This window comes from Archocentrus centrarchus, chromosome 8, assembly GCF_007364275.1.
Source record: "Archocentrus centrarchus isolate MPI-CPG fArcCen1 chromosome 8, fArcCen1, whole genome shotgun sequence".
Taxonomy (NCBI): Eukaryota; Metazoa; Chordata; class Actinopteri; order Cichliformes; family Cichlidae; genus Archocentrus; species Archocentrus centrarchus.
This window is the reverse complement of record NC_044353.1, coordinates 9,415,431-9,441,143: the sequence shown is the minus strand read 5'-3', so window position 1 is coordinate 9,441,143 and position 25,713 is coordinate 9,415,431. Positions and strand designations below refer to the sequence as shown.

The window sequence follows — 25,713 nt, the reverse complement described above, 5'->3', positions numbered from 1 at the left end:
GTAAATATGCTTAACAACTCCTGCTTTGTTGCAGCTGTTCTCCACGCTTGCCTGTCCCCTCCTCCTGTCGTCTTTTTCGCGCCATCAGCGCTCACAAGCTCCACCTTTAATCTGACGGCCCCCTTCCTAGGAGTCCCTCTGACCAATAGCAATGCACGGCCTCTCCGTTCAGCCAATCGGAGGGCCAGAAATAATGGCACGCAGAAGCGGCTCGCGGGAAACTGAAGGGAAGGAGTTAGTTTTTCCCGCGAAAGAGACGCGGCGAGCAGTTTTGTGTCCATCAGTGTGCGTCCTGTTTAGTTTTTTCTTATACCTATAAGGAAAAGTCGGGCTTATTTTTACGCTCAGCTTCTCGTCGTGTCTTTTGCGACCTCGTTCAGCATGTCTGGTTTTGACGACCCGGGAGTGTACTACAGCGACAGCTTCGGAGGTGGAGAGGGACCCGGCGTGGACGAAGGCGGACAGAAGCGGATTCAGATCAAGAAGCGGTTCCGTGAGTTCCTCCGCCAGTTCAGAGTGGGGACCGACCGCACCGGCTTCACGTATAAATACAGGTAAGTTCACTGTGATCGCACCGTGCTGTTGTTTATTATACAGTGGAGTTTTACCGCACAGAAAAAGCGTCCAGTATCTGATCTCATTATGGGAATGTAGCTAATAATAACTCACATAAAGGGGCTGTTGAATTGTTGAAAATGTAGGCCTCACGTAGAGGGATAATCGGGAATGTGTGGGCCTCTATTGTGATCAGCGTTTTAGTGAATCAGCAGATCGTTATCAGTGTCACCAATCTGCCATTAAAGCTCATTTTAAGGCTTGTCCAGTATGCAGCATTTTCACTTGTGCTAAAAGCTTTGTTTAACTGTCAAATCAGAGATGAGCTGAAGCGACACTACACCTTGGGGGAGTACTGGGTGGAGGTGGAGATGGAGGACCTAGCCAGCTTTGATGAGGATCTGTCAGACTGCCTTTACAAGCTGCCGACTGAGAACCTGCCTCTGGTGAGTGTGTTACCTCGCAAAACTTTGTCACAGTAGCCGATCTGTTCGATGCTGTCATATGAAGGTTTGCCTTAATTTACAGCTGGAGGAAGCTGCCAAGGATGTAGCCGATGAGGTGACCCGTCCGCGGCCTGTTGGGGAGGAAACGGTCCAGGACATTCAGGTCATGCTGAAGAGTGATGCACATCACGCTTCCATCCGCAGCCTCAAGGTACTCGCGTGGCTCTTTGTGTCTCATATTGTAGTTGTTATTGACAGGTTGATCACACTTCTGTTATGTCTCTCCTCTGCAGTCTGAGCAGGTGTCTCGTCTGGTGAAGGTCCACGGCATCATCATCTCTGCCACAGCAGTGAAGGCCAAGGCCACCAAGGTGTGTCTGCAGTGTCGCGGCTGTCGCGCCGTCATCCCCAACATCCCCCTGCCTCCGGGCCTGCAGGGTTACGCCCTGCCACGCAAGTGCAACTCGTGAGTATGACCGACTGGGAGTTCATGTTTCTCAGCTTGACTTTGTCACGCAGAATCGCCTTTAACGAGTTCCCTCTCCTCACAGCGAGCCTGCCGGCAGGGCTAAGTGTCCCGTGGACCCTTACTTCATCATCCCAGACCGCTGCGTTTGTGTCGACTTCCAGACGCTGCGCCTGCAGGAGTCTCCGGATGCTGTGCCACACGGAGAGATGCCCCGCCACCTGCAACTGTACTGCGACAGGTAAGGCTAAACCCAAAAGGAAAATATTACCTGACACTGGTATTTTCCTGTTGCGGTGTGGCTTTAAAAAAAAATAAATAAATAAATGCTTTCTCTCAGGTATTTGTGTGACCACGTGGTCCCAGGCAACAGGGTGACCATCATGGGTATCTACTCCATCAAAAAGATAGCTGCACCAAAGGCCAAAGGCAAAGAGAAAGGTGTTGGAGTGGGCATTCGTGCATCCTATCTACGAGTCGTTGGTATCCAGGTGGACACAGAGGGTGCAGGTAAAAGGTTTTTGCAATAAAATTTGATGCACTTCAGTCATGCAAACCAAGCTTTATATATATAAATAATATTTTCTCTTGTAGGCCGTGGTACCACTGGATCAGTCTCTCCACAAGAAGAGGAGGAACTGAGGGCACTGGCTGCTTCTCCTAACATCTACAACTCTCTTGCACAGTCTGTAGCTCCATCCATCTATGGCAGCGATGATCTGAAAAAGGCCATTACCTGTCTGTTATTTGGAGGTTCAAGAAAGAGGTAAGGCTGTAAACACAATCCATAGACCCCCATTTTTTCCCCCTAAATTTCCCTGACACAGTCACTAATGCTTTCATTTCCTGTCTTTTAGGCTGCCTGATGGTCTCACTCGTCGCGGCGACATCAACCTGCTGATGCTGGGTGATCCCGGTACAGCCAAGTCTCAGCTGCTGAAGTTCGTGGAGAGGTGCTCGCCTATAGGAGTAAGTTATCCTGAGTTGATTAGCTTCACTTAAAGAAATAACGTGTGAATCCGCCCACTGATCCTGAACCTCGACTCTGTGCCCGTCAGGTCTACACCTCAGGGAAGGGCAGCAGTGCGGCTGGTCTGACCGCCTCTGTGCTGAGGGATCCCACCACTCGAGGATTCATCATGGAAGGGGGAGCCATGGTGCTGGCCGATGGCGGAGTCGTCTGCATCGACGAGTTTGACAAGGTAAAATAAAGTGGCGCGAGCTGTAAGCTCAGAAGCTGTGTGAAGTGGAAACAGCACAATAATGAAAATGTCTGTCAACATTGTTGCTGTTTGCGATATCTCACAAAAGTGTTTGTTCTTCAGATGAGAGAGGATGACAGAGTAGCGATCCACGAGGCCATGGAGCAACAGACCATCTCCATCGCTAAGGTATGACTTCTTAATGCATGTAAGGAAAGCAGAATGTTCTCACTGTACTGAAGGCAAACTAACACATGGACACCCCCACCCCACCCCCAGGCTGGCATCACCACCACCCTGAACTCTCGCTGCTCGGTGCTGGCAGCGGCTAATTCCGTGTACGGCCGCTGGGACGACACAAAGGGGGAAGACAACATTGACTTCATGCCCACCATTCTGTCTCGTTTTGATATGATCTTTATCATCAAAGACCAGCACGACCAGCAGAGAGACATGGTAAGGAGGCTCGCGGCCGCAGCTTTAAACCCTTAATTGAGTGTAATTGAGTGTAACCATTGAACACATGTGCTTGCAGACGCTGGCTCGTCACGTGATGAACGTCCACCTCAGCGCTCAGACGCAGACCGAGGGTGTCGAGGGCGAGATTCCACTGGCTACGTTTAAGAAGTACATTGGTTATGCCAGAGCGTAAGTACTCCTCAGTTCATAGATTTGTGGGAAAGCTCTGTGATCAAGCGCACAGTCATGTAATTATCATTTTGTTTTCCTGAATTTCGTGTTTTACAGTAAGTGTGGTCCTCGGCTGTCTGCTGCGGCTGCTGAGAAGCTAAAAAACAGATACGTGGTGATGAGGAGCGGCGCACGCGAGCATGAGAGAGAGACTGACAAAAGGGCCTCCATCCCCATCACTGTCAGGTCGGTTTGTTTTCGAAGTCGCATTAGAAGTGAAAATGCATCTTTCGTGCCAGCTTTGGTACTCGGATGTTCTTCCATCATCATCTTTTTGATGTTTCTGGGTTTCAGGCAGCTGGAGGCGGTCGTGCGTATCGCAGAGTCCCTGGCCAAGATGAAGCTGCAGGCCGTGGCTGGAGAAGAGGAGGTCGATGAGGCCCTGAGGCTCTTCCAGGTTTCCACTCTGGACGCTGCTCTATCTGGCAGCCTTTCAGGTGTGTGTTGTCAGATTTTTGAGTTTAGTACATGTTTGCATCAAAGTTCTTCTTTGTGCATTGACTGCAAGAGACAAGGTGGTGTTTTAAGCTGAGGTTGATTTGTCAGTGCTCGGAGCTAACTGTTAGACCTCAGCTGAGCACGCCGCTCACCTGGATGCAGTGCATTAAAAACCTCTCTCCAACCATATTTCATGTCTAGGAGCGGAGGGCTTCACTTCTCAGGAGGACCAGGAAATGATCTCACGCATCGAGAAGCAGCTGAAGAGACGCTTTGCGATCGGCTCGCAGGTGTCCGAGCACAGCATCGTACAGGACTTCACCAAACAGGTGGGTTTGAGAATTCCCACAGGGGATAAAAACATTTGAACACTCATTTATTCTCCCAGCCAAATGCCTGTGTGGGTATTAACAGAAGTGACATCATGTGTTGGTGTTTTCCACCAGGCTGATTATAGGACACACTGTTCAGTTCTCTTTTAAAATGCATGTAAAAACGGGCCTGAAAATCAATTCTTGTACACAAGTGAACATCAGCCATCAGGAAACCGTTTGGATCTGAGTCCTGTGGGTGACCCGTTTCTGTCCTTTCTGCAGAAATATCCGGAGCACGCCATCTACAAAGTCCTCCACCTGATGTTAAGGAGGGGGGAGCTTCAGCACCGTATGCAGAGAAAAGTCCTCTACAGAGTCAAGTAGAGAAAAGCGCTCTATTAGATAACCCCCGTTTTTGTTGCTGTAAATAGTTGTGATCTGTTTATGCGGTTCTGTTTGAAAGTGGAAATGTTGGAATGTCCCATCTTGGCAGTAATGCTCAGTTCATCAGGATGTACGTCAACACGGTGGATAAAGGGTGTCACTGTCAAGTTGGTCATAGTGCTTTGTATCAAGCTAAAGATGTTACTTAATGCCTGTGTGCTCTGTTAAAAATAAATAAAATGTTCAAATTCATATTAAATCTTTTAGAGCATTTTTTTTTTTTTTTTAATTGAAAAGATCATAAAGGCAGTTACAGAGACACAGTTTGAAGTATATACAAACAGCAAGTTCAGTAAAATCACTGCTTTTGTTTGGATTTGATAGCTGATACAAATTTCAGTCGTGAGTTCCATTTTAGTAAGCAAAACTGAGTAAAGTGCAATATGTGCATGTCACAGACTGTATATAAAAGATAGATGGAGCCATAGTTATGTCACCCACTGGTTAGTGACGCCACAAAGCCTTGCAAAATATAATTTACATTCAGCAAGACTTCAAACCTTAAATGATATAAAAGATTAATGTAGCTTCTGGGTTTGTAAAGTGAAGCCAAGATACCTTTAAACCTGTATTCTCACCACCAGGGGGCGACTCCTGGTTAGAAACCTTTATGACCTCAGTAAATGCTTTCCTGATAATTCTGTGGCTTTGGTCACTAGTTTCAGATCACAATGAATGGAAAATTAACCCATTTTTGTAAATCATGGTGATTCTAAGACTAGTGAATAGGTGGCGTCACAATGGCTACATGCATCTTTTCTGTTTATGCTTTAAACTGTTAATTGAGACCATAAACTCATCAGGATTTCCTTTTGAAATCATATCTCTTTTCCCCTTTGACCTTTATAAGAATGCTGGTTTAAGGAGCATTGGCTTCACTTTTCACACCCAGAAGCTACAACCACATTTTTACATCTGTGAGTGCTGCTAAGTCTACAAGGCATAGATTCCCACTCCAATAGTGGCCAGTGCCAAACACAGTCCCACGGTGTACTGCAGGATGGGTGACGATCGGAGGATGGCTGCTGGGAATCTGTCGCTTGGCTGGTTTACAGTTTCCGTTGCGACACTCAGCATTTTCTGCAAGTCATCAAAAACCTGCGAGAAAACAAGGGTTAAAAACGATCAGCGTGTTTGCTCTGTGTGCTTCAGATTCAGTTCCTCTTTCAGCTGGATTCAGTGTGACATGTGAAGCAATTCTTAATGTTATTTTGGGTCACTGCTTGCACAGTGACTCCGCTGTTTGATCCCTGAGATCGCTCACCTGTATGTTCAGCTCGAAGGCCAGCACGGCCTCCTCCAGCACCGCAGCCTTCTCCTCCTCCGTCAGCTCGATGCTGTTCATCCGGCTCCTGTACAGCTGCTTGAAGCGGTTGGGGCTGCTCACGCCAGGGAATTGGAAGAACGACAGCCCGTCTTTGCTGATCAGACCGAGAGATTTCTGGGTAATTTTTCCCAGCACTTGTCCCCCTGAGAGATCACCAAGGTAGCGAGTGTAGGCGTGGGCCACCAGCAGCTCTGGGTTCTCTCTGCCGATCTGAGAACGTAGGAAGGGGAAGTGCTGAGCTGGTTCTTGTGCGCTCGGACTTATGAATCATGTCAGAACACTGAACTCACCTTTCGCAGCCTCTGTCCGTATCTCTGTGTAGCTGCAGGGACGATCACTTTCTTCCTCCACTCAGAGCCCCAAAAATGCTCGAGGTCTCTTTCCAGTGATTCCACACGGGCAAGTTCCTGAGGGAAGTAAATTGGTGCAACAGCTGGATGGGAAGCATTCCTGTCCAGCTCCTCTTCTAGAGCCTTGTAGATCTCATAGAGGGAGCACAGCAGGACCTAAAAGACACAAAAAGATCAGGGTTGAAGGTGGGAAAAGAATAGAAAGTGGTTTATTTATCCTGCTATTGTACACACTTTACCTTGTACTGAACCAGAGTGATCTGTCCTTTCTGGTAACTCAGCATCAGCTGTGTGTTTTCAGCCCTCACATGGTTGTCCTTAGTGGCTGCTTTAATCTGCTCTGATAAATCACTGAGGGCACACGGTAATCACAAAAAAAGACAATCATCCAACACATCCTAAAATATCTTTAAGAGTAAAAAGCGAAAACTTTCAGTGATTTAATTCAAAAACTGTCGTACCTGCCAACTTCTCCTGCATCGTCTTTCCTTGCACTCTTCATTGTGTCCATCTGTTCAAATGGTTTAATTAGTTTAATATAAATACAAAAAATATTAATAATAAGAGTGCGCAGATATAACACATTTCACTCACATTCAATAAACTGGAGTTGAGTCTTCGATCCTTGGCGCTGGCTGCTGTGTGTCCTGTCAAGTGTCGCTTCCTCTGAGTGGTCGGTCCTGAGTGCGTGGCCTCTCGACTCTCTCCCTCCTCTTTTATACAGTCGTGATGCTCGAGCTGCTGAGTCAAATGGGAAGTGTGACTGCTGAGTCATGTTACTGGGGCTGCTTCAGCTTCACATGACAAAGCAGCTGTGGATAGAGTGGCAAAATCAGAAAACATGATGAGGCAGAACAACCAAAAATGCAGCACACACTCTGTAGTATTCACTTTAATAATAGAAAAACAGAGATGGGATCTATTTAAAAAGAGTAGAGCGATGTTTCTTTTTTTCATGCTTCTAAACTGCTTCTAAACTGCTAAATTTCAGAATAAGAATCTAGTTCACAGCATTAAGTGTAAAGCTTATGCTGTGCCCACTCATGTGGGTACACATGTATCCATGTGCCATATGAGTCCTTGAGGGGAGACAAAGAAGTAACATCTACATTCATTAACAGACCAGTAGACAGAAAAGGAGGTCTTGGACTAGATGCCATGCTGCACCACGAGGCCCCAGAAAGACGAGAGGTTTATGGACTCCAAGACTGCCTCCAAATATTAGGATCCCACATCAAAACTTGGTACAACAGTGAGAGGCTGCAGCTAAACCACAGTGGAGGATCTGTCATGGTTTGGGCTGCATTTCAGCCAGTGGTGTTGGAGATTGATGGAATTATGAACGCAGAAATGTTCCATCACATAGCAGAAGAGTCCCTACCTGCAGACCAGACCAAAACTAACACTACAACAAGGAAGACCCAGGACTGCTGAGCAGCTAGAATCCGATCAGGAAAGAAACATTCCTCTCCCAAACGTCCAGCTCCTTTATTCCCAGATGTTTATGGATGCTGCATAGTGGCTCTTTTTTGAGAGGTGTTGTTGCCCTCAATTTCAAAAGGACCTTATTTTCCCTTAAAATTGTAGTTTAAACATTTGATATGTTATACTATGAATACAATATGGATTCATGAGATTTGCAAATCATTGCACTATCTTTTGAATTACATTTTACACTTTTTTTTTTTTTTTAACTGTATTTAAGCTGGAATTTAACTCTATACAACTGCAGTAGCTCCAGAATATTAAAATTCACAGTTAATAATAAAAGAAAAGACAGCGGCCACAAGAATCAAACATACTGGACACCTGAGTATCTTCTTTTCCGCTGTACACACTCTGAAGCTAACAGCACTGCTTTATATGACCACCCAAATCCGTATAACAATCAACAAAATCTAGAAACAATGAAAGCACATTTTAAACTAAATCCAGTTGTTTCAGTAAGATGAATTATTTTTAGATAAGGAGATGACTTTCAGTTTGAAGGCTATCACAAACATTCAAATAAACTAGTGAACTGCTCGCTAAGAGTTGTTTTATTTCCGATACATTCTTAGGAGCCCTAAAGCTGCACCATTATTTTTTGTGAGTTTTAGCGGAAGTGATGTCAGAAGAAAGCACTCTGTGCCCGTCGAAAATTTGCCGCCAATAGCTACGCAGAAAGTAAAAAAACGAAGAAGAAACAATAAATACTTCACTTCGGAGAGCCACCCGCTTCATACGAAGGGTTTTATCCTTTTTTTTATTTTCTAAAATGGCTTCAGACGACGAAGCAGGTCCTGAACTACTGGAGAGCGAGGACGAAGGAGAGTCCGGAGCAGAAAGTTTTCTCACGGAGGATGAGCTGGCTTACCAAGAGGGGCTCGATCCAGCGGAAGAGTAAGTAAACTGTGTTTACGAGATAATGCTGTTTTAGGGCCACGGTATGGGCAGAGTATGATGGTGTTTGCAGCAAGTCTGTATGTGCATATTAATCAGGTATAGAAACTTATAGACTGTGAGGCAGCCATATAAAACAAGTTAAATAGAGTAAACAGAGATTAGAGCCTCTACTGCAGTGATTAGATGAATATTGCACAGGACAGATTTTTGTGCTTGGAGATGGTAATAAATGCATAAATGAGGGGTAGAAACTGGGTAAAATGAGAAGAATAGTCACAGTATATGAGTGCGGTATGGCACATGGGGCGGGGCTGGAGTAAATAAAGACAGAGTAGTTAGGGGTTGTATCACAGTTGATGGCAGTAGGTCAGCATATGTTTAACTGGATACGGTGTTTTAGGTTCAGTGAAATGAAAACGTGTACTACGTGTGCGGTTCGCACCTTTGGACTTCATTTGCTGGCTGTTGGTTGCACAGTGTGGGGGGGGGGGGGGGGGGGGGGGGGGGGGGGTGGGCTTGAGCCATAGTCTTTGGGTTGGCTGGAGAGCACATTGTTGTGGGGGATGGGGACTAGACCTACACCAGGGGTAGGTCTAGCACAGGGGTGGGCAACTCCAGGCCTCGAGGGCCGGTGTCCTGCATGTTTTAGATGTGTTCCTGAGCCAACACACCTGAATCACATATAGAAGTCATTAGCAGGACTCTGGAGAACTTGACTGCATACTGAGGAGGTAATTCAGCCATTTGATTCAGGTGTGTTGGATCAGGGACACATCTAAAACCTGCAGGACACTGGACCTCGAGGCCTGGAATTGCCCACCCCTGGTCTAGCAGTTTCAGCCATTCTTATAAGCACATCCTGTGTAAAATGTGAGCTACAAAAACACTGGCCACAGATATATGATCGTAATATTTATTCTGTTTCTTTTAGTTACGATGATCAACAGGAGGGGCAAGAAGAGCCTTGCACCTCTGGTGAAGAAGATGCCAGCAACTCAGCTTATCCTGAAGAAGACAGATCTTCACTCACCGCAACAACTGGTCAGAAAAGAAAAAGATCTCCACATCCAGCAGTCTCAGCCAAATCCTGGAAAACAGAGAAAGATCCAGACTTTTGTCCAGTGCCTAATAGGTTCATCCCAGCCCGACCCCCCGGACATCAACTAAATTCAAATAACAAGCACACACCGCTGGACCTCTTCAAGCTGTTTTTCAGCAATGATGCCATTTTAACTCTTTGTCAGAACACAAACAAACAAGCAGCCAAAAACATTGCGAAAGGCAAAAAGTATCCGTGGACTGACCTTGACATCCCAGAGTTCTTAAATTATATGGGACTAACTTTCTTCTTTTCATTAGTGAAACTGGATAACATCTGTGACTACTGGAAAAAGAACACAATTTTCAGCGTGCCATTTCCGGCTGATGTCATGCCACAGGACAGGTACCAGGCAATATCTTGGAACATCCACGTGAGTGATCCAGAGAAAGATGTTGAGAACAACAGGCAAAAGGGAACGTCACAATACGACCATCTGTTTCAACTGAAGCCCCTGATGGACACCATCAGGCATGCCTGCAAAGCTTTTTATCACCCCAGGCAGAACCTTCTTATTGATGAGAGGACCATGGTGAGGAAGAACTACACTGGATCAATTAAGAAAATGGCAGCAAAGCCAAACAAGTGTAGTTTCAAACTTTTTGTTCTGTCTGACAGCAGCAGCGGCTACATCTTGGACTTTGCTGTGTACACTGGAAAGTCACAATTTGAATCAGGCACTGGACTTGCCTACAACTCCATCATGACCCTGATAAAGTCTGCATACCTGGGGAGTGGCTATAACCTGTTTCTGGACCACTTCTACACCAGTCCAAAACTCTTTAAGGACCTGCTGAGCCTCAATATAGGAGCATGTGGAACATACAGAGACAATAGGAGAGGCTGCCCAACCACACAATCAAATGCCCTGAAGAAAAAGGACCCTAAAGGCACCCTGAGGTGGATCCGTGAAGATCCTGTAGTTTTTGTGAAGTGGAAGGACTCACGTGAGGTCAGTATCTGCTCTACAGTCCACCAGGCGTTCTCTGGATACACTGTGGAGAGGAGAGTGAAAAGTGAGAATGGCAAGCCAACCATCAAATCTATTCCATGCCCAACACCTGTCATGGAATATAATAAATACATGGGAGGTGCTGAGGATTTGTTAGGACAGTTGACACAATACTACTCTGTACACCACAAGACATCATGCTGGTACCGTATTCTGTTCTTACACTTCCTGGACATTGCAGCCACCAACAGCTTCCTCCTTCACAAGGAGCTCTGCAGAGAGAAACACGAGGAACCCTTGACCCACAGGGCCTTCCTGGAGGAGCTGACTTCGCAGTTGTGTGGTGTAACAGTTGCCGTCCCTCCTACCAAGGGATCGAGTGGCCACCTACCCGTGCCAATCTCCAACCAACCTGATTCAAGCAAGAGGCCCTCATATGGACGCAGGACCTGCGTACAGTGCCGGCTGATGAAGAAGGAATATCAGTCTACACCCTGGAAGTGCAAGGAGTGCGATGTGGCCCTGTGTCTCATCGCAGACAGAAACTGCTTTGAAGCATGGCACAATTAATGTGGGGTGGGGGGGGGGGACTTCTTTGCCATAAATGTAAATAGTTATTTTTCTGTGGTTCTTAGATTTTTTTTTTTTTTAATTTACCCGCAGCAAAAAAAAGAAAAAATCATGTTCTTATGTGTTCTGAAATAAAGTTTTGTGACATTTACTATATGTTTGTTTCCTGGTCTTTATGTTCATATAAGAACATATATTTAAACAGCACATCACTACAGCACACACGTTCTGTTTCCCAAACTATCCTGAAAACTGAAAGATGCATATATCTTGATATAACTTGAGTGTTTGTGACAGGGTTGTGGTGCTACAAACAATATTGCAGGTGGAGACCAGGTCAACCAAATTTAGAGGGGAAAAAAAGGTGATGAGAGCAGTTGGAGTACCAGGTGAAGTTTGAGCACTGAAAGAAGCTGAAACAGATAAGTGAAGCATTGGCTAGAGCTCCTGAAGGGGGTGCAGGTGAGCGCAGCGAGCTTAAGTGTTTAAACTGAAGGATGTTGAATCACTGGCATTAGAAACTGCTGGTATAAGTGCAGGATCATCCAGCCCCCTTAAATTTCACTCATATTCTCACATTGCTGTCTCTTAGAAATCATGGTTATATACAGTAATATTGATTAACCCAGCCACATGGGGTAGGAGAAATTTCTAGTTGTAGAAATAAAAAGCAGTGAATTACAGGACTTTATAATGCATTTGATATGAAGAGAACATGATATGGAGGATGACCATGACCAATGTGATTACTCCACGGCACCATCACTGAAACACTGGGCTAGAGAAATGCTAATCTGACAATGCCCAACTCCATCGAATGAGAGCATGGATAGGTGATCAAATGTAACCATGTACATTTACTGAAGATAATTTGGATACAAATATTTTATCCGACCATATATCTTAAAGCTTTACTAGATTAGATTAAAGTCTAAATTCTTCTTTTATCCTATACCCTATAAACTATTCAGGCACATGTCTCAAACTGTTGAGTAAAGCACTATTATAATTCCTTTCTGGTCGGCTCTGTTATGTGGTGGTTCTTAAACACGCCCCCGACACACGCAGCCCTCCATTGGTTTTTGTCATCCGGGGGCGAAGTGGGTCGTGCCAGTGGATTTCTGGAGGTTTGCTCGCGCTCTCAAAAAGCTCTTTAAGATGCAAAACAGTAACAATGTAGCAACCGCGACAGGATCGACACGCGGTAAACTCCAGATGCTGCGCGTGAAGGATCGATTCATTTAAAAGGTGACGTAGGTCTCCATGCTTTTTTTTTTTTTTTTTTTTTTTTTTTATGGTAATCAGACGTTAGCTGTTCTCACATCTGGTTCATCGGGCGAAGGCAGTGGCTGCATCCTCGACGGAGTCATATAACGTCGGCTGGAGAGTTTACGGAAAGCCCGGAGTCCCATCCGGAGCTTACAGCAGTCTCTTAGCGCGGTTCTGACCGCTTCAGCTCGCCTAATTATCGCGTTAGGTTCCTTTCTTGTTTTATCCCGGGTTATTTTGGGGACTGAAAATGTTTATGTGGCGTCATATCGAGCTTCTGCATGCAGCCCGTAGTCCCAAATACCTACGCAGGCTGGGCTGGCACACATTTAGGATTAGCAAACTTGGTCCCCAGATCTTCAGGTAGGATCAGAATTTGGCATATACAACAAGAAAGCATGGCTCCATCCCGCCTTATATCAACAATTCACGCTAGTGGTGTGGGGGACATTTTTTTTTTTTTTTTTTTTTTGGAGAGGGGGGGGGGGGGTGTCCCTTAGTATAATTTAAACTCTGCAGCATACCTTAGTGTTGTGCTGACCGTGTTCATCCCTTGATGATCACAGTGTACCCATCTTCTGATTCCAGCAGCATAACGCACCATGTCACAAAACGCAGATCATGACAGTGAGTTTACTGTACTCAAGTGGCCTCCATACTCACCTGATCTCAATCCAGTAGAGCACCTTTGGGATGTGGTGAAACAGGAGATTCTCATCATGGACGTGCTGCTCACAAGTCTGCAGCAACTGTGTGATGCTGTCATGTTAATATGGACCAAAATCTCAGAGGAATGCCACAAACAATTAAGGCAGTTCTGAAGGCAAAAGGGGTTCCAGCCTGGTACTAGCTAGTTGGACTTAATAAAGTGTCCAGTGCATGTATGTTAGGAGAGTTTGAAATCTGAACAAATTAAAGCTACAATGCACAGTAAGATTATAAAACATCTTTACATTAAACAAAGTGCAAGTATATTAAAACTTCTTCTGCAAAGAGCGGAGTCAATCATATTTTTGGCCAGGGGGCTAGTTCCACCCAGTACTGGGACTGTCTGTCCCTGTGCCTTGTTATATTTATGGATTTTAAACTCAGGTGTTGATGGCAATGAATTGATCTAAATATGTAGGAAAAAAATTCTACAATTTCGTAGTCATTATCTATATATTCATTGTGTTAATATGCTCTAAAAAAAACATGCTTTTCCCTCATTGTTTCATATCCAGCAGGTCATGGAGCCGAGCCTTCCTTCTTTCATCCTTTTCATCCTGATTGGCTGCGTTTTAACCTCTTTTGATAACCGCCACCACAATGTCACCCACCAGTATGACTACTGCGTGCTTGGTGCTGGTCCTGCAGGACTACAGATGGGATATTTCCTCTCCAAGGCTGGAAGAAACTACATCGTCTTGGAGAGGAACTCGGGACCTGGCAGCTTCTTCAACAAGTAAGAAGCTTTGGGTGAGCTTTCAGCGTAATGCGTTCGTATCCTCCTGAATCACCTCAGAAGCATGACTTCTCTGCTCTGTTTTTGTGCATTGCAAGGTATCCCAGGCACAGGAAGCTCATCAGCATCAATAAGATCCACACAGGAAAGGGGAATCGAGAGTTCAACCTGCGCCACGACTGGAACTCGCTGCTGAGTGATAAACCGGACCTCCTCTTCAAGAGGGTCAGCAGTGAGTTTTACCCGCCTGCTGACGCCTTCCCTCGCTACCTGTCCATGTTTGTGAAGGAGCTCGGATTGAGGGTACAGTACGGTGTGGACATTGGGAGGATCAGGGCGGTGCAGTCAGCCACAGGAAGGCGCTACATCCTCACTGATCAACGTGCATCAGACTACACATGCAGGTACTTTGTATCACACTGATGTGAATTTTTCCTCTGAGGTTCAGTGTGATACAAAGTACCTACACATGCAGGTACTTTGTATCACACTGAACCTCAGAGGAAAAATTCACATCAGTTTGGATTGTTGTGTTGTACTTTTGTCCTCTCTCCCTCAGTGTCCTTCTGGTAGCCACAGGTTTGTGGGTTCCTCACATGGTAGACTTTGTTGGTTCTGACCTGGTTGAGGGTTATGAGTCCATCTCCACTAACCCTGAGGACTACAAGGACCAGGCTGTGCTCATTCTGGGAAAGGGAAACTCTGCTTTTGAAACAGCCCAGAGCATCTTGGGAAGAGCCAGCCGGGTGCACATGCTCAGTTCCAGCCCTGTTCGACTGGCCTGGCAAACGCATTATGTGGGCGATCTCAGGTAAAATAAAAGATGCTTTCAAAAAGTACACCATCGTTACTTATTACGTCACATTTTACTGCTTCAACCCACTCTTCATGTTTCTCAGAGCTCTGAATAATGAGCTAATAGACACATACCAGCTGAAGTCCCTCGATGGGCTGGCGGAGGCACGACTGGAGAAGATAGTTATCGCTCAGCGAAGGGAGGAAGGCAGGAGGAGATCAGGAGGAAAGAAGAGAGAGCTGTATCTCACATTAAATAAGTACATGCACAGTAGCAAAGGGAAGAACAGTTCTGGTGTGACACACGAAGAATTGCCGGGGCATCACATCGACAACTTCCCCATGCGAAAACCCTACGATCGAGTCATCCGATGCCTCGGATTCCGATTCAACTTCAGCATATTTGACAGGTGAAGACTGATGTGATATGTTCTACTTATACTATCTTAGTATCCAAGTACAATGTGTAAGAAAAGTTTGTTTTATTTAGATCATCATCATATTGTTAAAAAAATTAAAAAATCTCCTCAGCTCTGCCTGCCCACCGAACAGTGAAAATGCCAAAGGGAGGTTGCCGGGGCTCACGCCCTGGTATGAAGGGAAGAACACCCCCGGTTTGTTCGTGCTGGGAACTGCGTCTCACTCCAGAGACTACCGCTCATCTGCTGGCGGCTTTGTACATGGATTCCGTTACACAGGTGACAGATCGCTGTTATTTTTGAAACAGTGCTTGTTGAAAAGGATTAAGGTCTCCATTTGTTAAAGGCATCCTGGCATCAGAGTCGGATCCCAGTGTAGTTGGTACAACAGTAAAGCAGTTCTACGTGTAATCAAGATGATTTTAAAATAAAGTGCATGGATTTTCTGTCACAGCACGAGCTGTACACCGTGTGCTTGAACATCGTTACCACAAGAACCCGTGGCCATCGACAACACTGTTGACAACACAGTTGCAGTCCTGGATTCTGAAGCGGGTCAACGAGGCCTCGGGGCCATACCAAATGTTTGAGGTGCTTGGAGATGTCATACTTCTTCGAGGGTAATTATTTACTGCATGCTTGTTCCAGCTGTTCTCATTTTTTACTTGACTCTTTCTTAAAAATATCCTGACATCCTCAGAGCTCATACTGACTTCTGAAGGGAGTGGCTAATTTTTTTGTAGCCAGAGGCCACTTTTACAAAGATAGATTTAGACTGTGGATTAGATAAAAGAAATAGTTGGACTTCACGCAGCACTTTAGACCTTGACATTCTTAAACAGGACTGTGGTACAATGAAATCATGATGTGAATCTCCAGCTCCACCACATCCCAAGGTGCTTTATTGGCTTGAGATGAATGTGGAGGCAATTTGAGTGCAGCGAACTCACTGTCATGTTCAAGAAACCAGTTTATGGTTTGAGCTGTGTGACATTATCCTGCTGGAAGCAGCCTTCAGCAGATGGGTACACTGTGGTCATAAAAGGATGGATAGGCTGGCTGTGGAGTTTAAATGATGCTCAGTTGGTACTAAGGAGCCTAAAGTGCGCCAAGAAAATATCCCCCACAAAAGAGCACTACCATCAACAGCCTGACCCTTTTATAAAAAGCAGGATGGATTCAGGCTTTTATGTTGTTTATGCCAAATTGTGACCCAAACCTCTGAATGTTGCAGCAGAAACTGAGACTCATCAGACCAGGCAAAACTTTTCTGATCTTCTGTTCTCCACTTTTGGTGAGCTTGTGCAAACTGTAGCCTCAGTTTCCTGTTCTTGGCTGATAGGAGTGGCACCTGCTGTGGTCTTCTGTCTGCTTCTAGGTTCAAGGTGTTGTGTATTCAGAGATGCTCTTCTGCATGTCATGGCTATAACACGTGGTAATTTGAGTTACTGCTTCCTTCCTATCAGTTTGAAGCAGTCTGGCACTTCTTCTCTGACCTCTGACTTCATCAAGGCATTTTCACCCAGAGAACTGCTGCTCACTGGATGTTTTCTCTTTTTCAGACCGTTCTCTGTAAACCTTAGAGATGGTTGTGTGTGTGAAAATCCCAGCAGATCAGCTGTTTCTCAAACACTCAGACCAGCCTGCCTGGCACCAACAACCGTGCCACGCTCAAAGTCACTTAAATAACCTTAATTCCTCATTCTGATGCTCAGTTTGAACTTCAGCAGGTTGTCTTGACCCCGTCTACATGCCTAAGTGCGTTGTGTTTCTGCCATGTGACTGAGCAGATATTTGTGTTAAAAAGTGGTTGAACAGAGGGCTACGAAGTCAGATTAATGGCTTGGCAAGCTATGTCAGGCTTAAACTCTGAGTTTTCTGTGTCATGTCTCATTTTACCTGGCTACATGACTGTGGTGTACTGTATATGCTGAACACATAACCTGGTCAGGAGCCGGTTATGTCCCAAGTTTGCTTTAAAATTGGATGGAAGCACCACATTTTTGCTGATTTGTTTATTTACAGCATAAGAAAGCCTGACTGTGTTGAACCCTCAGATGTACTTAGTAAAGAGAGTGTATTTTTCTTAGGATATTAATGGAGGTCAGTGGAAGTGTCTCTGACTGTTCCAGTAGTGACATGGGGTCTTGGGGTTAGTTAGCCTGGGAGGTAATGTGTCTAAATATTTGGCTTAAAATTAGTCAGTCATAGTTTTTGTGAAACAGTCTAACTTACATCAGACTAATGTATGAAAAAATTAGGACTCTTCTTGCTCTACACACCAGTCCAAGCTCTGTTTGTGAAACTAGTACTAGAATATCCAGATCTGATATTTTTGGAATTCTAACATGCAGTATTAGGCAGTTATTACCTGTTATTGCCAGAAGAGTAACATCTCCAAACTATGACACCACCTTACATCATTACAAGAACCAAAGCTGCAGCTTTAAATGCACATTGTGTTTTTTTTCCTGTTTCCTTTCTTCTTGCCTTTAAGTTCTCACTGTGAATACTTGGAAGAGTTTCCACTGCAGGCCCTGCCTCAGCTCTCCTCTCTTTCTGGCCACGAGGTCTCCATGCATGGACTGATAGTTGTGGTCATGCAGTATGGGAAGAAGAACATAGACTATCTGGGGCGCCGCAGGGCAGAAACGGAGTGGACTAAAGCTTGGAAATCCAACTTTCTTCACCCAGTTTTGTACTACTATAAAACACTTCCTACTGGTGAGTAGGAATGCTGCTGCCATTAAAATAAGAATCACTTTAAATTTGACAGAGAACAAATAAAGGATCATCTTTTTTTTTCCCCCCCCAGAGGAAGAAATTAATCTACGTCCCAAAGGCTGGGCTTTACCACGACCCGAGGCCATTCATCACGTGGTGGAAGACTTCCTCACAGAATGGGACGCTCCCATATCTCACATCCAGCCACTGCGACGCTTCCTGGAACACTGTCTCCAGACTGACCTCAGGGCCTTCTATGCAGGTAAAGCACACGCTGTGACAGCTGATCTATAATATTAAAAAAAAAAAAAAAAGTATATCTTTACATTTTTAGTTTTTACATTTTCCAAAGAAACACATGTAAGTCAAAAGGTAAGCCTGAGAATGAAGCCTGCTCTCACTACTATTCTAGTTAGCGACACTGAGCGGCGTGCCTGACAGAAACCAGACTTTCATTTCACATTTGAGGATCTGAATAGTTTATAACTGTCTTGCAGAAGCTCAGACTGCTTAGGGGGCAGGGTAGGGAGGAGCCAGGCTGGAAAAGGCCATCAAACTCTACATGCGCTTCAAACGGTAAAGGTTCAAGTCCCCAGTCCTGCAGGTGCAACAGCTAAGTCCACATTAGTCTGAACTGCCCTACAGACTTCTAAACTAATTAGGAGCCCCAAAGCTTCTAATTAGTTTAATTTATTGAGAATGCTCAGATTTAATGGAATTATGTAAGAAATTTAGGGTTAGGTTATGTATACAATGTTTATCAGTAATGTAACATTTTCTTCATACAGCCGCTCAAGCATCGTGTATTTGCTTTTGTCCGTGTCCTTCAGGCTGAGTTTCATTTGCCATGACGACATTGTTGTTGGCGAGTGAGCACCAAGCACCTCCCCCGACTTTTGCATAAAAGCTCTACACAATTTTCTGGTGTGTGGTGGCTGCTGCCTTATATCTATGCATTGCGAACATCCCGCTTTGGATGAATTCAGCTGGCTGTGGCGATGTTCTGATATTTATAGCTTCTAGACAAAGTCTGTGCATAAAAGATTAACATAAAGGTCTAAAAAAGTGGAACAAGTGCCAAAAAGGACTTAAATTTTAGATCAGTGACATCAGAGTTGGGGTCTTTTTAATCTAATGTGACTGATCGTACAGCAGGTGGTGGTTTGACTCATTTCCCGTCTTTCCTCCTGTCATTCAGAATCCTGTTTCCGCTCATCCCTCACCCACCGCACTCCACCGCTGTTTTGTCAGCAGGGGTACCTGAAGCAGCGGGGAATCCCTCGCAACAGCCGGCTGCAACAGCGCGTTCATGACACTGGACCGATGTGTGCAGCCCAAGATGCAGGCACATCAAGTGCTGACTCAACATTCCCAAATTACCTGTTACCAGCTGGAGCATCCGTGTCTTCTGGACTGAAACTTGACCTCTGATTGTATTACTTAAGCATGCTACACCTGTAAGATGCTCAGAATTGCTACCTCCAGCACCGACAGTCATTACCTCCGCAAGACCAAATTGTTTTGGACAGAATGCCATCCTACAGATCTGTGGTTCCCAACCTGGTTTCCTGCTTGAAAGAATGCATTTCTTCTCACTAGCAGTGGTTACTAGATATAGATTTCTGCTGCTTGATTATTTCCACCAAAGACTGATTCTTCTTTCTTTGGCTTCATAGTTTTTGAGTAAAGCAAAGAACTGCAACTATCCTTTATATATAAGAAATACACTATATTGCCAAAAGTGTTCACGCGTCTGCCTTCACACGGATATGAACTTGGCTGGCATCCCATTTTTAATCCATATGGTTTAATATGATGTCAGCCCACCCAGCTTTAACTCTTCTGAGAAGGCTTCCCACAAGGTTCAGGAGTGTTTATGGGAATTTTTGACCATTCTTCTAGAAGTGAATTTGTGAGGTCAGACACTGATGTTCACAGTAATAATTCATCCCAAAGGTGTTCTGTCGGGTTGAGGTCAGGACTCTGAGCAGGCCAGTCAAGTTCTTCTACACTAAACTCACTCATCCATGTCTTTATGGACCTGCTTTGTGCACTGGTGTGCAGTCATGTTGAAACAGGAAGGGACCATCCCCAAACTGTTCCCACAAAGTTGGGAGCATGAAATAGTCCAAAATGTCTTTGCATGCTGAAGCATTAATAATTCCTTTCCATCCAACACTTTGCATTGTGCTTGGTGCTGTAAGGCTTGGATGCAGCTGCTCGGCCATGGAAACCCATTCCATGAAGCTCTCTACGCACTGTGTTTGAGCTAATCTGAAGGCCACATGAAGTGACTGAATACATACGGCAATATACAGTACATATTTCCTCTTCTGTCAGTTGACTGCTGCTCCTTTAGATATATTATGTGACCTCTTGGAGTTTAGACCTGCAGGTTGGAAACCACTGCTCATTGCTTGAGGGAGAGGTACCTTGTCCCATGAAAGCTCCCAAGTCATTATTCCTCAGTATTTGCATACAGTACATTGTGTATTATTTTCATATTATATAGATCTATGTATTATGTAAAGCTCTATAGGTGGAGGGTGGGTGTCACAAATGTTTATGCATAATATGGTGGTAATGATTAAACATACATCAAACAGGGAGCACAAGGTTGTTGTTTCGTTTTTATTTTTATTTTTTGTTTTTTAAATTAAAATTGATTAATTTTATGTAATATTATTATTGAATTTCTCAGTGTGCATGCACACTCGATCTTTGGCCCAGCACTGGGACCGTTTGATTGGTTGCTGTTGTCCTATTGGACGGAAGTGAGTAAACATCGCGTAATCTGATTGGCGCTTACTGCTTCGAGGCTGTTGGCTGTACGATGGGCGTGCCTTTCATCCGATAAAATGGAAAATGTGCAATAGGGGACATTTTGGTGTGTGAAGGAAAAGCTGTAGTTTAAACACTTGATATTTTTTCCAGGATGCAGTGACGCCACTTGGAGAGTTACGGTGTTTTTGTGCTGTGCAACGGCTCCAAGCGTCGCTGCAAGGTAAACATGCAACAGACGAGGCGGACTCCCGGTGCTACCGACGTCTTTATTTCCCTTTAGCTTCGGCAGGAGTTGTAAGGTACCCTGTGCAAGGAGTGTAGCGCAGATAGCTTCTCTATGACAAGATAAAGCATGGACGGGTGGAGCGCTATCGCTGCCTCTGATAACGATCCGTCCAGCTCCGAAGGGGAGTACGTGGTGGAGCACGGACCCGAAGAAGAAGCGGTGGACGGGGAGCAGCGGCGGGGTAACGTGGAGGGGATGGACGGCGCACACGGCGCTGCTGTCGGGTTTGGGATGAGTGGGACGGGGGAGGGCAAAGTGGTGCTGGGTCGGCTCGGACAGAGAGACGACCAAGAACTGAGGTACCTGCACTTGCTGTGGGAGCCGGGGCGAGGAGAGCTTGGTGCGGGCGGTGTGGCGAGCAGGCTGGGGAAAATAACGGGGAGCAGGGCCAAGCGACACCACAGAGCCGTGCGCAACCTGGGGCCCATCGGCAAAGATATTTATGGTGAGAAGCTGTTACGCTCTGGTGATTTGAAAAAGAAGTACTGTGTGTGTGTGTGTGTGTGTGTGTGTGCGTGCTTGCCAGCACCAACTCACACTCCTGATGTCACATGTGAGGTCGGTGCTTTCTTACAGCGTAAATTATGGCCTGATGGGGTTTCTGAGAAAATGCACATCAGTAAGTAATACACGTTGAGAAGATGTGCCACGGGGCAGTGAATAACAAACTAAATCTCAGTGTAGAAATTCTTATTCCTTTGTTGCTGATTGATAAAATGTTCCTCTGAATAGTGAGACCTCCATTTGTTCTGGTGCTGTTCCGTTTGGTTCTTTCCATGAAATCCTGAAGAACTTTTACATCCCTGTCTCTTTGAATGTCTTATCTCCACAGCTTCAAAAAGACTGAGGGAAGCAGCGAACAGCAATGATATCGACACAGGTAAGGATCACATTAAAGATGAGACTGAAAATATGGAATACAAATTGTCAGCATAATTAGCAATACTAATAAAAATAATTGGCTTTTGTGAGCCTGATCTCCTCAGGTTTTTAAATTTAAGTTGTAGGCTTGGAACAAGGAGGAGGGTTGTGAAGTGGCTCAGCATTTCTTCTCCCGGTGCCAGACCCAGGCGTGCTTTAAAAGTGACCGGTTAAATATACGAATCAATCCTAAAACATACATGGGAATGTAGAGAAGTCAGGATTGAGGGTGATGTGATGCCGTTTGCTGAATTTTGAACTAGTTGGGGGTGAGAGAGTGATTTTTCATTTATACTGGGGGTCTAGCTTAAACAAAAGAAAAGCATGAAAGACTTTAAAAGTAGTACAGTAACACAGTAAAAATGCCTTAAAAGCACTGACAGGGAGGGATGACTTTAAGTTGTTTTGCTGTTTTAAGTCACGTTTTCTTCCCCAGTGCGAAAGCTCCTGCAAGATGACATAGACCCCTGTGCAGCAGATGACAAAGGGAGGACGGCGCTTCATTTCTCTTCCTGCAATGGCAATGAGAGCATTGGTAGGTTGGCTGTTAATCGCAGCCCAACAAGATCGATGAAAATCACGTACCGTTGCAGGAGGATGTTTGGTTCTGGCTGTCAGTGGCAGTTTTTGTTTACTGTGATACTGATGAATAGCCTGCCCTTTAATATCAGCTGATAATCATTCTTTTCCAATGTTCTGTTTTTTTTTGTTTATAGTGCAGTTGCTTCTGAGCCACGGTGCTGATCCCAACCAGCGAGACAGCCTGGGGAATACACCCCTACATCTGGGTAAGAGACCATGACTGCTGAAACTTAAAGTCTGAGTCATATTCCTCCATTGGATCATGCGTTTTTGTCACAACTTGCCTTTTCCAACCCTTGTCTCTGCAGCGGCCTGTACCAACCATGTGCCTGTAATCACCACATTGCTGAGAGGAGGTGAGACCACTGTGGAGGGGTTTACTTCTCCATCTTTGTGAAATAGCTGTCTTTGCAGAATCAACTTTTTAAACTGGGGAATTATTGCTTCACACATTGTAAGGGAGGAGTTTGGCCCTGAAGGAACATGTGTGAGAATTAATGCATGTTTCTTTGTAAGCACTTGGAGCAGTGGAACAAGTGTAGTGGAATACTCCACTTATAACATGCAGATTTTGTCAATCACAGATTTTGATATAAGACTCCAATATCTTGTGTACTAGTTACCAATAATGCACAGTGGACAGGGCTTAGCTGACAACATACAATATAATGTGGTGTTATTAGAGTTGTAGTTAGCTAGCTAGCTGTAACTTAGCCATGATATGGGAATTTGGCTGTGGCTGGTTTATAATGTTGGCTAATAAAATAATTTGAAAACTGCAAGCTTTTTTACAAGCGAAGGAGTTTGGGTGAATTAGCTGACCTTACACACTCAAGACAATCATTTGTCTGTTAGCACACAAGCAAATGTTTACCAGAAAACAGACAGCATGATTCAGGTTTTGAGCATGGATTGGACATTTAAGGATCTGAAAACTGACAGTGCCCTGAACTTGCCTTCCTTTAAATGGCCAGCATGTGTGGTTGTAAAGAAATGTATGGGAAAATGCCCCTCCTCTGTTAATCAGTGCACTCAGTAAACACTTGGCTGATGAATTTATGGCCTCAGTTGCTAGTTTGAAGTCATACTGAATGAAAATGATTAAAATTTTCTAAAATAAGGTCTCAGAGGCCAAAAGCCTGCTACAGCAGGGCACGCTTTACTGTGTGATTAACAAGTTGCCAGCCTATAAGCTTGCAGTATTCTTGTTTCTTGGTCAGATCTGCCCTCACTCCTTACATCTGGTTTCAGAACACCAAGAAAGCTTCATGACGAGTTGGTGGCAGCACAGTGGCCATGTCCATCTTTTATATACAGTTTCTGTTTTGATCCACATCACCACATGAGGCTCCTTGAATCAAATAACCTGCTGATGTTGTCTGTAGTTTTGCCCCAATTTCTGTCATATACACACACATGTCCAGAAGAGCTTCAAACAGAACAAGCCACATGTTGGACAGGAACATTGTTAGGCTGATGATGATGATGATGATGATGATGATGATGATGATGCCACTTCCAAAATGAATTTTTGAGAATTCAGAATGTAATTCATGTAATGTGGTTGTGGCAAATTGACTGTTACTAGATCTTTAACAAGAATTTGAGTTACTAAATGAGGATAATATAGTTAATATTTAATTAGAATTCAAAAACAGTTGAAGCTAATTAGCCTGGATGACTGAGAGGTTTGTTTTTCATTGGTTTTTTGGTTTTTTTAAGGAGCCCGAGTGGATGCCCTCGACCGAGCTGGCAGGACCCCGCTGCATTTAGCACGCTCCAAGCTAAACATTTTGCAGGAGGGAGATTCACGCAGCTTAGAAACACTGAGAGGGGAAGTCACACAGGTAAAAAAAAAAAAGCCTTTACTTGCCTGGAATAGTAGGTGCAGACTTAATTTGGATACACACATTCTGACTGTGTCACCTTTCCTCATTGATGAAGATTTATTTATTTATTTTTTTAATAACTGCCTGTCAGATTATTCAGATGCTGAGGGAATACCTGAATTTAATGGGCCAGAGCGAAGCTAAAGAGAGGCTGGAGCACATTTCAACACAGCTGGAGCACACACGCACCAAAGAGCAGGTGAGACCTAAACACTCAATCAACAATCCTATTCAAATGCATACAAAATATTTTGAATGTGCATCTAAACTGTAATTTACGTTTTAGATTTGCATTTTTTGGCTCAGCAGCTCTTACACAGTTATGTGTTTTTTTTTTTTTTGTTTGTTTGTTTGTTTGTTTTTTTCTACAGGTGGATGAAGTGACTGATTTACTGGCCAGTTTTACATCACTCAGTCTACAGAAACAGAATTTGGGCGATCGGTAGAAGATGAAACACTGAAGAAATGAAGCTCAGCTCTTTTTTTTTTTTCCTAGCAAGCATCTGCTTCACTAGCCTCGGCCAGGCTGAACCACCATGCGGTTGTCTCCTAAACTCAGCGTTAAGATAAATTGGATAGTTGTACCATTTTGTTATATATATATATATATATATTTTTTTTTAGCCAAGATAAGACCATAATTATTTGGTCAGCACAGTTCTGAAACTGTGGGCTGTGCCCCACTGGTGGGGTACAGAGCCACTGCATGTGGCTTAATATGAGTATGATTTTTTATGTCTTTTGCTGATGCCATCACACTGACCTTTGTTTTGTTTTGTTTTTTTGTTTCATTGTTAATGACAAAAATTGTGGGTTTTGGTGCTTGAACTCTTTTCAGCTTCTAAAGTGAGACGTATCACTGGGTTAGCAGTGGTGAGGTTTTTGCAGTTTGTGGCTAAGGGGTCATCTTGTCCAGACTGATTAGATGCTAATCATAAAAGAATCCCCCGAGGACAAAAAAACGCACTGAGAAGAGGAAGCTGGTGGAAGAGAACCCAGAAGTGTGGCAGGACCTCGACTCTCTGTTGTGAGTGAAAGCATTTGAGTCAAAGCGTGAATGTGTTTGTGCGCTCGTGTTCTTTTATTGGAGGTTACCAGATGAGAGAAAATGGTTCAGCAGTTATCACTGTTGGGATTTTGGTTTTCTTATGAACAACCTCATTGTATTGTTGCCTTTTCTCTTGTGTTGCATGTTTCTGTGTGAACTGTACTGTAAGAATGATTTGGTTGTTGGAAATTGTTTCAAATTAATAAATCATTATCTTTGGCTATATGTATTTTGTCTTTGATCTGATCAGGAGATCAGGAGAGGGCTATCTATGTGAGAGTATCTTTGTAGTTGTTGTTTTGTAACCATTTCTC

General features: G+C 44.4%; 5 protein-coding genes across 7 annotated transcripts; 4 read left to right on the top strand and 1 right to left on the bottom strand.

Moving 5' to 3' along the window:
- The first annotated feature begins 232 nt into the window (after nt 1–232).
- mcm5 (minichromosome maintenance complex component 5) lies at nt 233–4,747 on the top strand. The gene is made up of 16 exons (XM_030735514.1): nt 233–554; nt 875–1,001; nt 1,084–1,212; nt 1,295–1,467; nt 1,553–1,708; nt 1,808–1,977; nt 2,062–2,233; nt 2,325–2,436; nt 2,526–2,669; nt 2,793–2,858; nt 2,949–3,125; nt 3,205–3,317; nt 3,417–3,545; nt 3,654–3,796; nt 3,999–4,126; nt 4,394–4,747. Exons 1-16 carry the CDS (start codon nt 382–384, stop codon nt 4,493–4,495), a joined length of 2,214 nt encoding a protein of 737 aa, XP_030591374.1. The 5' UTR covers nt 233–381; the 3' UTR covers nt 4,496–4,747.
- Nucleotides 4,748–4,754: 7 nt separating this feature from the next.
- hmox1a (heme oxygenase 1a) lies at nt 4,755–6,965 on the bottom strand. Of its 2 annotated transcripts, XM_030735596.1 has the most exons (7): nt 6,827–6,965; nt 6,694–6,743; nt 6,472–6,583; nt 6,173–6,388; nt 5,820–6,092; nt 5,482–5,653; nt 4,755–5,084 (listed from the first exon to the last, which is right to left on the bottom strand). In XM_030735596.1, exons 2-6 carry the CDS (start codon nt 6,741–6,743, stop codon nt 5,489–5,491), a joined length of 816 nt encoding a protein of 271 aa, XP_030591456.1. In that variant the 5' UTR covers nt 6,827–6,965; the 3' UTR covers nt 4,755–5,084; nt 5,482–5,488. The 2 variants fall into 2 exon arrangements, with proteins under 2 accessions (XP_030591456.1, XP_030591454.1); XM_030735594.1 differs by having other exon boundaries at nt 4,755–5,653.
- Nucleotides 6,966–8,361: 1,396 nt separating this feature from the next.
- Nucleotides 8,362–11,238, top strand: LOC115784288 (piggyBac transposable element-derived protein 4-like). The gene is made up of 2 exons (XM_030735454.1): nt 8,362–8,614; nt 9,549–11,238. Exons 1-2 carry the CDS (start codon nt 8,490–8,492, stop codon nt 11,236–11,238), a joined length of 1,815 nt encoding a protein of 604 aa, XP_030591314.1. The 5' UTR covers nt 8,362–8,489.
- Nucleotides 11,239–12,351: 1,113 nt separating this feature from the next.
- Nucleotides 12,352–19,879, top strand: foxred2 (FAD-dependent oxidoreductase domain containing 2). Of its 2 annotated transcripts, none has more exons than XM_030735522.1 (10): nt 12,352–12,486; nt 13,734–13,951; nt 14,050–14,355; nt 14,511–14,762; nt 14,851–15,156; nt 15,278–15,444; nt 15,620–15,785; nt 17,663–17,889; nt 17,981–18,151; nt 19,088–19,879. In XM_030735522.1, exons 2-10 carry the CDS (start codon nt 13,737–13,739, stop codon nt 19,318–19,320), a joined length of 2,043 nt encoding a protein of 680 aa, XP_030591382.1. In that variant the 5' UTR covers nt 12,352–12,486; nt 13,734–13,736; the 3' UTR covers nt 19,321–19,879. The 2 variants fall into 2 exon arrangements, with proteins under 2 accessions (XP_030591382.1, XP_030591383.1); XM_030735523.1 differs by having other exon boundaries at nt 13,731–13,951.
- Nucleotides 19,880–20,726: 847 nt separating this feature from the next.
- Nucleotides 20,727–25,614, top strand: ankrd54 (ankyrin repeat domain 54). Its single transcript, XM_030735584.1, has 8 exons — nt 20,727–21,404; nt 21,792–21,839; nt 22,317–22,415; nt 22,597–22,668; nt 22,771–22,818; nt 24,185–24,309; nt 24,443–24,550; nt 24,723–25,614. Exons 1-8 carry the CDS (start codon nt 21,026–21,028, stop codon nt 24,795–24,797), a joined length of 954 nt encoding a protein of 317 aa, XP_030591444.1. The 5' UTR covers nt 20,727–21,025; the 3' UTR covers nt 24,798–25,614.
- Nucleotides 25,615–25,713: the final 99 nt, after the last annotated feature.